The 12,833-nt window shown below is 48.1% G+C and overlaps 1 protein-coding gene across 1 annotated transcript in view; it reads left to right on the top strand.

Annotated features, from left to right (window-relative positions):
* ANKRD50 (ankyrin repeat domain 50) overlaps positions 1–12,833 on the top strand; it is a gene marked incomplete at its 5' end in the record, with an annotated part of 56,106 nt that overhangs the window by 37,638 nt on the left and 5,635 nt on the right. The window contains 5 exons of the mRNA XM_021718341.1: positions 277–442; positions 1,783–1,920; positions 2,677–2,752; positions 2,877–3,074; positions 3,909–4,021. Coding sequence (XP_021574016.1) covers positions 277–442; positions 1,783–1,920; positions 2,677–2,752; positions 2,877–3,074; positions 3,909–4,021 — 691 coding nt within the window. The remainder of the gene's footprint in view (positions 1–276; positions 443–1,782; positions 1,921–2,676; positions 2,753–2,876; positions 3,075–3,908; positions 4,022–12,833) is intronic.

The raw sequence follows: 12,833 nt of genomic DNA, 5'->3' as shown, positions 1-12,833 counted from the left end.
GCGCGGGCACGCCCGGAGGCCGGCGTTTATTCCCGCAAGGGGGGCGTCTCCTCGAGGGGTTTCCGCCCGCGTCGCCCCCACCGTCCCCTTGGTCGGATGCCGTTGGCCCGTGAGCCGCCTTTCCGCCGCTCGGGTTTCGAACTCCTCGGCGGGGAGGCCTTTCCGCACTCGCGCCACGTCTCGTTCCGCCTCCTGCGCGGGGCAGAGTGTTTCCCCGAGGGCTTTTGAGCCCCGGCAACCGCACAATCGCCATTGGGGCCGAGATGGGGTGAACAGGGAGCGGGCACGGGGCGGGCCGTTGGAGCGAAGCCGGCCCGGCGGGAGCCCGCGTGGCCGGTGTGCTCGCAAGCCCTCGCGTGAGGTGGGCGGGCACGGGAAGGCCCCGGGGGCAAGTCACTAACGCCGCGGGCAGCCTCGCACGGCAGCGCCAGCTGGACCGCCGGTGCCGGAGGGTCCCTGGAACACGCACCTGGGAGGGAGGCCTGTCCCAAAAAGGGACTGCCCTCCAAAGGTCACGTGGGGGCTTTGGGGCCTTGCTGGTGCCCCTTGGTGGTGTTTGCTCTCCCGTCCCCCAACTGAAAACTCTGAGGGTGGAATTTCCGTGTGTTCCGGCACTGGGAGTAGCGCTCGGATGTGTGGTAACGTCTCCGGAAAGACGAGTTGAATAAGGAGGAAAAGCGAACGAATGAGTGAGCGAATGTTCTGCCTGCGGCCCCAGATGAAGTGTTCTTTCCTGTTCGCGCATTCCTCCCTCTTAAAAGATACTTGAAGGTGGCCGAGGGAGGGGCTGTGTCTGTAACTTTCGGCATTTGGGTTTGAAAACGACAGTGTCTGTGGTGCTTAGTAGATAGTCGGAGTTAATTCCCTCCCTTTTTGTCCAAAAAGAAGTCAGAGATTCTGTCACTAGATGGTCACTTTTATTATGACAGATCTCTTAAGAGTCTTCCAAATAATGTTTTCACAAACCAGGCACAGGTGCGAATGATGGCAGATGGCTGTTTTGGCAAGACTGGTCAGGGCACATTATATTTAAATAAAATAGTCATGTTTATTAAATAAAACTGTCTTCTCCATCTCATGGCAAAGGATGCCTCACCAGTTATATAGAGGAAGTTAATGGAAAAAGAGGTAGGTGCATGTTTTTTATAAATTCTGGATACTTTTTTAGAAACACATTTCTGATATTGAAGAGAAATCCAAAGAGTCCCTCAGAAATCTCTGCTAGTTTGTACAACTAAATTTATTCCCCTGTGCTTAACCATTTTTCTTCCTCAAACAGAACTGTACTCTTTGCTTAAACACACTGCAGTCTCTCTTGCCACTTTTGTCTTTGAGGATATATGGTAGGGATGTGATAGGTGCGACATTATTGTCATTAAACTCCCCCGTCTTGCCGTAAGGAGCATGACTCTGTGGCGACCAGTGAAATGCCATTCAGACGTCATTTGTCCCAAGTGGTTAATCCATTCCCCAATGTCGCTGATTTTTTAAATACTTAGTTTTGATGGTACAAGCCCTCCAACTCTCATGATATCTTTTGGAAGGCAAAGGGTGAATATATATTAAAGAGCAGAATACATGGATTAAGGTCAACCCTTGGTGGAATTTTAAAGTGGCTTAGAAGGCGGATCATCATCTCCAGTAGACAAGTCTGCTTTGTGCCTCACGTGGTCAACACGTTTGGATTTATAGACATACGTATTCTTGTAGTAGACCCTCATGCTCCATGTCATTACAGAGACTAATGTAGAGATGTATTCTTTTTGTCTGCTTCTGCATTAGTCTCCTACTCTGTGAAGCAGAAGACGTTGTGCCTGGAGTGGTCCTTCCGCTGCTGGACGGAAACTTCAACTGCCTGTTGATTGGCCGGGGGCAGAAAACGAAGACCGTGCGGTCCGCAGCGCAGTCGCCTTCATTACTGTGACGTGCCTGCGCAGGGAGGCCAGCCTGGTGTCCCCTCTGCGCTCGAGACATTTCGTGGTGTCTGCTTTGTGCTCGCTACCGGGAATAAGCACTTTTCCATGCAGATACACACTGCAGCTCCCTGACGAAAGCTGAAAAAATCGTTAAGTTAAGATTTGATAAATGTGCATGTGCCATGGTCCAGTGTATATGAAAAGGCAGTGTTCCTTGTATTTATTTTTTCTCTTTTGTGGCCAAAAAAACCTTCATCATACTGTTTGTCACATCTGCATTTTAGTGTATGGCCTGTTTCTTGTATCTTTAAAAATGTTGCTTAATAAAATGCATCTTGCAACTGTTTTATGTTCACTACACATTCAGCCTTGGATAAAAATCAATTTCTGTATGAATGTCACACTGAGGTGAAAAAATGATTTCTTGACAGATGTTTTTTAAAAATCCTAGTCGTTTAGGGAGCTGCTCTGAGTAGTTTAAATCTGGATTTCCTGTGGAACCTTCCTCTCTGACCAGAGGTATCCAGACAGACAGCCAGACTGCTGGCAGGCGAGCTCCTCGTCTCCCCCTGGGACGCACTCCGCCTCCGAGAAGGCGGACCAGCGTTCCTGGGACGGGGCCACTCAGGGGCAGAGCCGGGCAGAGGGAAGGCACCTGTGCCTCAGGGGGGACCGCTGACCCCCAAGCGTTTCATCGACTGACCTTCTCTCTTCCGACGAAGCACACCCCTGTGAGCGTTCGGGCTGGCTTCTCCCTCAGCTGTTTCCGTTGTGTAAATGACTGCATGGCCAGAATAGCCCCGCTCAGAATCAACTGGGTGGATTTCCTGGTGTCGGTGGGTGAATGCTCGTGAGTAGAGCACAGCGTGCTGCCCTTCGCGGGTGACTCGCTCGGCGCCAGGCACGGCGCACGTGTGCTTCGCGGGTGTCGCCTGGCACGTGACGGTGCTGGGTTTGCAGCTCGTCCACACGCTCTTTCCTGGCTACTTCTCGGACAGTCGCGTGCAAGAGGGCCGGACGCCAGGGCGAAGGGCGGCGTCTGTGACCGAGGGAGGTGACGGTTCGGATGGGCCTGTGACCGCAGCCTCAACCTCCTGGGTGTGGACGTGGCCTGAGCCAGTGGGCCAGCTCGGATGGGACATGCGTGTGTCTGGGAAGGTCGGCACGGTGCTTCAGAAGCCAAGGCTATGGATTTGATCTTAGAAGGAGCCCCGCTAATCTTACAGAACCTAGAAGTTCTGTTCTTTCCATGTGCTGTCACTAAGGCAGAATTAGGAAAGAGGATTTGGAGATTCAGCACAAAACCACTGCTACTGCTAAAAAGGAAAAAAACCGTACTTAGAATGTGTGGCGAAGGGCAGTGATGTCATCTTTCTGCATGAGGGCCATGTAGAGCGTTGTTCATGGAATGGACATGAGTCACTGTTCAGATGTTTCACCTGAACCTTCGTGTGAGGCTTCTCTTGCTTTTACTTTTAAAGTCAGCCACCTCATTCTGTCTGTCATCCGTAAGTCATAATGAGGACTGGGAGATAAGCTGATACATTCGATCTTTGTTACGGTGACATGGCAATAGTACTCACTCGAACGTGAATGTTTCAAGTTTTGAATTCTTGTCCCTATGGGACATTTATTAAATACACTTATTAGGACTCTTGCAAAGTAGCCTTAAAAGTGTTAACGTTTCTATGGATAAATATGAACATATGTGCTATCATTGCAACACCTTTACTCCTATCCCGAGAGCAGTGCGTTGACCTTTCTGTAGAGGGTGAAGCTCTAATTTCTTATTACATGTATTTTTCTTTAGAAAGAGAACTCTGGAAGCTGCCAGTTTTTCTATTAACCTTGAACTATTAAAATTGTATTTATTTAATTTTATTGTTTTTTTACAAAATTGCACCTTGTGTGGCCAAAGGGCAAAGATATGAATCATTGCATAAGGGATTTATGTTTGTCAAAGAGCTCAATGTTTTCATATCCTTACTGTAGACACTTGAAACAGTTGGTGGGAAGGAACTTCCTGGGAAAATATCCTTTTCAAAGGCAGGCGTTCCTCTGGTGGTTTTATGTAAATCCTCTTGGGAAGAGAACAAGGGCTCTCGGTGAGGTCAGGGGCAGCCAGGGCCACATGCTGCTTGTTTCTATGGCAGGTTTACTCACTGAAAATGGCTTCTGTCCATTAGAAAATAAAAGCCGCCCCCTCACACAAAACTCCATAGCTGTTTTCGACATTAAAATGTTTAAATTTTGTAAATCGGTCGTTGCCATGACGCCCTGGGCTGATCACGCTTTTATAACCTCCCATCCGTGCCCCTTCCCTAAAAGTCATGAGCGCATCATAAAGTGGAAGCGCACAATCATGAAAAGTCAGAAACTGGGTGCTTCCAGGAGAGGCTTTGAAAGGAGAAGCGGCAGGAAGTCGGCCTGGGCAGTGTCGTCCTCCCCACCCTCGCCAGCATCCCCCCGGGCCACACCCTTCTCCCGGTTGCACGGTGGCCTTGCTCGCGTGTGTGTTTCACCCGAGTCCTCCACGGGCAAGGCCCGGCACATGTCGTTGCCGACAAAGGCTTTTTTTAATTATTTTTCCCTTGGTTTGGGGTGTGTAAATAGCCTAAAATGTACATTGAATTTCACAGTGTCAAAGTGTATTTTATTCCTTGTATTATATTATGCAAAAATCCCTATGTATATGAAAGTGCATAATAAATATATTTGCTTTACTGAGGATATCTTGTTTTATTTTTACCCTTGAAGCAGGACAGGCGGCATATGTCCATGACGAAAACAGCTGTTCGTTGTTTTAAGGCGTTCTCTGAGATGCTTTTTCATGAAGAAAGCCAAGCGAGGCACAGCACAGGCCGAAGGGAGGTAGGAAAACCAGAAGCCGGAGCCTTCCTGCTTTCTGCCGCCTGCTATAAGGACCCAGTGCTGGCGACCGGTTGCATACACACGTCACCCCTGACGGGTGTCGTGCCTCAGAATTACAGCCAGCCAGCGGTGCACGTGTGTGCTCCTGACCATCCGAGCAGCATGGCCTCTTAGGTTGGCTGTTCTGGGTTTTCTTGCAAACAGGGTCGTCCACCTCCCAAATGCAGCGTGTGTTCTTCACTCAAGAAATGTGGAGCCACTCGGTGGCTCAGCCTGTAATCCCACGCCTTGGGAGGCTGAGGTGAGTGAATTGCCTGAGCCCGCGGGTTTGAGACCCGCCCAGGCAACTTGGTGAGACCTCAACTCTACAATAAATCAAAATTAGCCAGGTGCGGTAGTGTGTGCCTGTAGTTCCGGCTACTCAGAAGGCTGAGGCGGAAGGATCGCTGGAGCCCAGCGGGTTGAGGCTGCGGTGGCCAGGAGCAGCCGCTGCACTCCGGTCTGGGCGACAGAGTGAGACTCCAACTCAAAAAAAAATTAAAAAAAGAAATGCGAGTCACTTGTTCACCTTGTGTTTTCTATCAGAACACGGTATGTGTGCATACACACGTGCACACTCGCACACACACACACACACACACACACACACACACCCCTGTGCGCACACACACCTGAACACACGGACCTCCTTACCCATGGGCTCCACATCCCTGGACTCAAACAGCCTCTGATCAAAAGTATTCAGGTGAAAGAAGGATTCCACCCAGTTCCACAGAGGCAAAACCTAGGTGTGTGGCGTGCAGGTCCTGCCTTGCCTCTGCCTGGACGCAGTGACGTGCAGGCGTCGTGTGGGGTGTTACACGTGATTGGAGATGATCTGCATCCGCGGGAGGCCATGGTGGGCTGTGTGCAGACCCTGCACCCTTTCCCCTGAGGTATGGGACTTGTGTATCCAAGGAGGAATCTGGAAACTGCCCCGTGGACACCAGGGACGCCGGCCCTTTTACTCCACAGAGGGTTCCAAGAATGCCAACGAGGTGCCTTCTGTTAAGCAATTTCACGATCCTCACCATGTTCTGTCGTTCCCTTCATTCTGTGTTTTATAAATTTGTTGGGCTGACAAAAATCTTGTTCTCAGAAATTTTAATAGCGTGCAGAGTGCTTCCACAAGTGGATAGCACACATAGAAAAGCTTCAGGACAGGCTGACCGGCTCAGTCAATGCAGAGTTTGCCAGCTGGCAGGCCAAGTGCAGGCCCCAAGGCTGGGCAGCCATGGCGGGCCCCTGTGTCCAGGAACCCCGTGGATGCTCAAGGCCCGGAGTCGCCCTGTCTGGTCCACTCCCCTCCCGGACGGACCTTCCATCAGGCTGCGGATCCCGCGCCTCGGAGGGTCAACTGATAGCCACCGGATACACGCTGAAGGATTATGTTGCTGGTTTCTGGGAGAGTTTCATTGGTTGTGCAAATATATGCACTTCATTTCATTTTCAAGACAGGCTTTGCCTTGCAGGGTGGCCACTATAGTAAAATTATCAATGTTAAAAAGGAGTCATTTGAAATTGACTGCGTGTTTAGATGTCCACCCTTGAGTTCACAGCATTGTTACCACACAGGCAACGTTTAGAGACCTTCTGAGAGCCCTAATCGATGAGTAGCATTTAGAAGACTCCTGTGTTATACTTAAAGCGTTTCCTCATTCATTGTCTGTATATGTGCACATTTTAATCGCTCGGTCTATTACTCGCATTTTATTTGAAAACGTACATTGAACTGTGTGTGTGTGTGTGTTGTGGGGGGCGGCTGTAATGCTCTCCATTTTTACACATTGGACATTCCTGTTTATTCCTTGGGTCAAGGTGTCAGCCATAGACATCATCTCAGAAACCTCCCTTGCCACTTCCAGACATTGCCCACACCACTCGGCTGACTCGTGACCATAATTAGCATCGACGGGTTTTTTAAATGGATGTAAGCAGAATCGAACGCTACATCCTTCCCACGCTTCCTGTTTGGGAAGACCCCCGCAACCCGCCCCGCCACTGTCACGGGGCGGCGCCCTTTCCATTGCTAGATGGGACTGTTTTCTTTGTCCTTTTTAAATTTCTGTGCAGTGCATACCCCATCGTGGGAATATGCCATACTTGTAATCTGGTAGACTACCGAGGCACATTTGGATTCTTTCCAGTGTAGGGGTCTGAAGAATACTGCAGACAACACAGGTGTTGTACATAAACACAGGTGTTGTCCGTATAATATCGTTGCTTCTCAATAATACGAGTGACATGACTGCATCTCAGGGTATATACGTGACCAGCTTTAATAGATAGGGCCGAACAGTTCTCAAGTGGTTTTATCAGTTTCGTCAATTTCTGCTCCCACCTCTTTGCCAGCGCGGGGTGTCCATTTTTTCTTCTTTTTTCTTTCTCTGTTTTCATTCTCGGCAGTTGTGTGCGAGTATCACATTGAGGTTTGAAGTGGCACTTCCCGGAGGACTAATACATTAGTCAGTTTTACATACCATGACCGTCCATTTGGATGTCATGTTTTGTGGACAAATGGGTACATTTTTCTCTAGTTTCTTGGTTTGTAGGTATTCTTCTATATTTTGGATTTAAGTCATTTTTAAAATATACACAATGCGAATATCTTCTCAGAGTCTGTGGTTTGGCCTTTCACTCTTATAATGGTGTATTTTGACGAACAAAGATACTTATTTAATAAAATCTAGTCTTTTTCAGCAGTTACGCTTTTTGTAACCTATTGTTACAAATATTGTAAATATTTGCCTGTCCCAAAGTCAAGATGATATTCTGCCATGGTTTCTTCCAATAGCTTTAACGTTCTCCTGTGATTAATTATCACATTAATCCAGCATTATTTATTGAAAAACTTTCTATCTCTCACGGCAATTCAGGGGCGCCTTTGTTATAAATCAGGTCCTCTCACATGCATTGGTCTTTCTGTCCACCCTTGAGCCAATGTCATATCCACCTAAGCACTGGAGCTTTCTAAAGTGTTTAGGTATCTAGTAGGGTGACTCCTCCCACTCTTCCAGATTGCTTCAGCTTTTTCTGACATTTTTCTAGAACTTTAAAATAGGTGTCTCAGACATTGTTTTTGTTAAGCACTGTTCTAGGCCATGTGTTCATTGGGCTACGGCTGCTGTGTTTTCCTAAGCTTTGGCCCCCTCCCCTACCTTGGGGAGGCAAATCTCCTCTCCCTCTCTCTCTTAGTTTCTAAATAAACTGTATTTCCCAATCTAAAAATAAATAAATAAAAATTTTAAAAATAGGCTTCTCAATTATTATTATTCATTTTTTTTTTTGAGTTGAAGTCCCACTCTGTCACCCACACTGGAGTGCAGTGGCCGCTCCCAGCCACCGCAGCCTCGACCTGCTGGGTTCCGCCCATCTTTCCGCCTCAGTCTTCCGAGTAGCTGGAACTACAGGCACGCGCTACCACACCCGGCTAATTTTTCTTATTTTTATTGTAGAGATGAGGTCTCGCCAAGTTGCCCAGGCGGGTCTCGAACCCGCGGGCTCAGGCAATCCGCTCACCTCAGCCTCCCAAAGGCGCGGGATTACAGGCTGAGCCACCGAACCCGGCTTTTTTTTTTTTTTTTCTGAGTTGAAGTCTCACTCTGTCGCCCAGACTGGTGTGCAGTGGCACACTCCCGGCCACTGCAGCCTTGACCTGCTGGGCTCCAGCGATCCTTCCACCTCAGGCTTCCAAGGAGCTGGAACTATAGGAGTGCACTACCACGCCCAGGTAATTTTTGATTTATTGTAGAGAAGACGTCTCGCCAAGTTGTCTGGGTGGGTCTCGAACCTGTGGGCTCAGGCAATCCACTAGTTTCGGCCTCCCAAAGTGCTGGGATGACAAGCTGAGCCACCTAGCCCGGCCTCAATCATTATTTTTTAAAACTCTGCTGAGTCTTGATCAGGTTTGCATTGAATCTACAGATCAATTTGGGGTTGGGTGAATTGTTTATATCTTTTAGTCTTCCAATCAATGAAGTTGTTTTATCCTTCATTTATTTAGGTCTTTACCCTGAGTAATGTTTCTTAGTTTTCTGTGTGGAGGCATGTGCCTCTGTTAGCCGTATGTCCAGGTAATCTGTTGCTTATTGATGCTTTTGTTAAACGGCTTTTTTAATTTAATTTTCTATTTGTTGTTGACATAGGGAAATGCAGTTCATTTAAACATATTGATCACTTATGCAAAAGTCTTGCAAAATTCATTTTTTAAGGAAAGCGTACATCGCATACACTAAAATTCACCCTTTTTAGTATAGTTTGGTGAGTTTTGGCAAGTGTGAACCATGTAATCACCACCACAATTGACATTTGGGATATTCCTATCACCTCAATAAATTTTTTTGTGCCCCTCTGAAGTAAGTTCCTTCCCTTGCCCCCAGCCTCTGGAAACCACTGGTTTCATCCCTCAATTGTTTTGCCTTTGACTGGATATCTTGCACGTGAAATTAGAGAGTAGGTTACCGCGCCTGGCTCATTTTCTTCAGCGTGTTGCCAATGAGACCTTCCCGCATCGTCGTGTTGTAGCGTGGCTTTTTCGTCCTCGTGGTCGCCAGTGTCCCACTGTGAAGCTCCAGCAAATTTCTTTATCCATTCACAAGTCCATAGCATCCGAGTTGCTTCCAGTTGCTGGCAATTATGAATGACGCTTTGAGCATTTATATTTAGGTATGTGTGTCCACCCATGCATTCATGTGTCCTGAGTAAACACTGAGGAGTGGACTTGCCGGGGCACAAGGTGTATGGTTTAAATGTGTAAGAACGGACGAGATGTCTCTCATGGTGTGCCTTCCGCATTCTTTCTCGCCAGCAAGGAGTGACATCTTGGGTCCCTCCACGTTTTCATGCACACTTGGTATTGTCTTTTAAGTTGACGTTTTAAATGGATGATGGTAGATCCGCTGCAATTATAAGAAGAAATGCAGAGGGGTCCCAGAGACCCCACTGCCCACCAACCAGCGGTAACGTTGTACAAAACTCTAGGACCTCACAGCCAAGTGTGTTAACACGACACGGTCTCGTTCAGATTTGCCAATTCACTTGCAGCCGTCATGCTTGCGTTTGGTTCTCTCCAAGGTGCGAGTTCCTGTGTCTACACCACACCACGGTCAACATACAAAAGACTACGGCCCCCTCTTGCCCTTCCAAAGCCACACCCACCTCCTTCCTGCCCGGCCAGCCCCTCCACTCCCAACTCCAGGCTCCGCTTCTGTTTCTCACCCTGCTACCCAGGCTGGTCTCCAACTCTTGGCCTCAAGGGATCCTCCCACCTCGGCCTCCCAAAGTGTGGGGGTTCAGGTGTAAGCCACCACACCTGGCCTCTGTTTCTATCACTTTGTCATTTCAAAAATGTGACACAGCCGGGCTCGATGGCTCAGCCTGTCATCCCATGCCTTTGGGAGGCTGAGGTGAGTGGATGGCCTGAGCCCGCGGGTTCAAGACCCGCCTGGGCAGCGAGACCTCATCTCTACAATAAATCAAAAAATCAGCCGGGGTGGTAGCGCGTGCCTGTAATTCGGGCTACTTGGAAGGCTGAGGTGGAAGCATCGCCGGAGCCCAGCAGGTCGAGGCTGCGGTGGCCGGGAACGGCCTCTGCACTCCAGTCTGGGCGGAAAAAAAAAAAGTTACACAAATGGAACCGCAGCGGATATCCCCTTCAGAGACTGGCTTTTTGAATCTGAATTCCCTTGGGAGGTGCCCAGGTTTTGTGTGTCAGGAGATGATCTCTTCACTGCCGAGTCCCGCTCCCGGGGACGTGCAAAAGACTACAGTCCCTGTGACCGCCGACTCACTGAGGGGCATGTGAGCTGCTTCAGGTGTGAGGTATTCTGAAGACAGCTGCTATCAACATTTGCGAGCAGGTTTTTGTGTGAACGTATGGTGTCACTGTCCGGGGACGAATGTTCAAGAATGCAGGCGTTCACATGGTCGCTGCATGCACAGTTTTGTAGAAGCAAACCTTTCGAGAGTGGCTGGACCGCCATCTGTCTGCACCAGCAACACAGGCATGCCCTCATGTCCCTGCATCCTTGCCAGCAAGATGGGCTGTCACTATTTTTTATTTCTGCCATCTGATCTGTGTGTCGTGATGTCTTGTGGCTTTTTTTGCATTTTCCTAAGGGACGATGATGTTACACTTCTCTTCGTGTACCCATCTGCCATCTATACGTCTTCTTCAGTGAGACGTGTCTCTTTTTTCATTTTACAATTGGACTTTTTTTTTGGCTGTGGAGTTTCGAAAGATCTTTATGTATTATAGGTACGAGCTGTTTGTCAGATATATAGTTGGCAAACATTTTGTCAGTCTGCAGCTTGTTTTTTGTTTCTTCACATAGTCTTTTGCAGAGCAAAAGGGTTTTTTGGTTTGTTTTTATTCTTGCTTTTGAGTTGGAGTCTCACTGTCGCCCAGACTGGAGTGCAGTGGCCGCTCCCGGCCACCGCAGCCTCGACCTGCTGGGCTCCGGCAGTCCTTCCGCCTCAGCCTTCCGAGTAGCTGGAACTACAGGTGCGCGCTACCATGCCCGGCTGATTTTTGATTTTTGTAGAGATGTGGTCTCACCAAGTTGCCCGGGCGGGTCTCGAACCCGCGGGCTCAGGCAGTCCACTCACCTCGGCCTCCCAAAGGCGTGGGATGACAGGCTGAGCCACCGAGCCCGGCTTGTAGGCAAGTTCTTAAGGCCTACAGTCAAGACAGAGTCAAGATCAGAGTCCTCCCTTTTGGGCGGAGCGGGGGGAGATTGGAGAGGTTCTGTCTCCTGAGACTGACACACCCAACGGTATAACCAAAAACCATCGCAAGGGCTGCAGGGTCGGGAGCCTGGAGCCAGGGACAGAAAACTGTATCTTTATCTAACACCCCAAGTGTGTGCCTAAATATTTGACCTTCATGGTCACAACTGTAAATTTTGCTTTAAAGTTTCCACACAGTCATTGTTAATATATTTATTTCCATGTTTGCTCTTGCCGAATTCACTTAATTTGGGGTGATTTCCTATGTAGACAATCACACCATCTGAGTGTTATTTATTCCTTTCTATCTGTGTGCCTTTTTTTTTTTTCTTGCTTCTTTCCAGTGGCTGCATGTCCTGGAACTACATTCAGTGAAAGAGTTGAGGACTGACATTCTTGTCATATTCCCAGTTTTAAGGGGAAATTTTTAATCTTTTGCCATGAAGTATGAGGTTTTCTGTAGATGACTTTTGTCAAGTTGAAGTAATGGCCCCTTCCTCCTAACTTTCAGGAGAGTTTGCTTTTTGTTTGTTTTTGTTCTGTTTTACTGTCATGACTGCTGTTGGATTTTGTCCAATGCTTCACATACTTGAAATAAATCCCACTTCATCATGATGTAAAATTATTTTTTTACATTGTTGTGTTTAGTTTGCTAATATCGTGCTGAGAAATTTTTCATCCAAATTTATAAAAGATATTGGTGTATAGTTTTCTTTCTTTTTTTGACATTGTCCTTGGTTTTAATATAAAAACTCATAAAATGAGTGAAGCTATCTTCCCTTCTTTTCTTTTCTTTCCTTTTTTTTTTTTTTGAGTTGGGGTCTCACTCCATCACCCAGGCTGGAGCGCAGTGGGACACACACGGCCACCCCAGCGTCAACCTGCCGAGCTCAGGCGATCCTTCTGCCTCAGTCTTCCAAGTAACTGAAACCACAGGCACACGCTACCATGCCCAGCTAATTTTTGATTCATTGTAGAGACGAGGTCTCGCCAAGCTGCCCAGGCGGGTCTCAAACCTGCAAGCTGAGACAATCCACTCACCTTGGCCTCCCAAAGTGCTGGGATGATAGGCTGAGCCACCTAGCTCGGCCTTTCTTATTTTCTATTTTCTGGAAAAGATTGTATAAAATCGATATTAATTCTAGAATAATTGATAGCATTCTCTGGACTTGAAGATTTAGATTCAGGAGTTTTTGTTTTGTTTTGGTTTGGTTTGGTTTGGTTTTGAGTTGGAGTCTCACTCTGTTGCCCAGACTGGAGTGCAGTGGCCACTCCCGGCCA

This window comes from Carlito syrichta, unplaced genomic scaffold, assembly GCF_000164805.1.
Source record: "Carlito syrichta isolate Samal-C Ts95f unplaced genomic scaffold, Tarsius_syrichta-2.0.1 Scaffold312104, whole genome shotgun sequence".
Lineage (NCBI taxonomy): Eukaryota > Metazoa > Chordata > Mammalia > Primates > Tarsiidae > Carlito > Carlito syrichta.
Note: the sequence above shows the minus strand (reverse complement) of the source record. Positions and strands in the feature narration are given on the sequence as shown.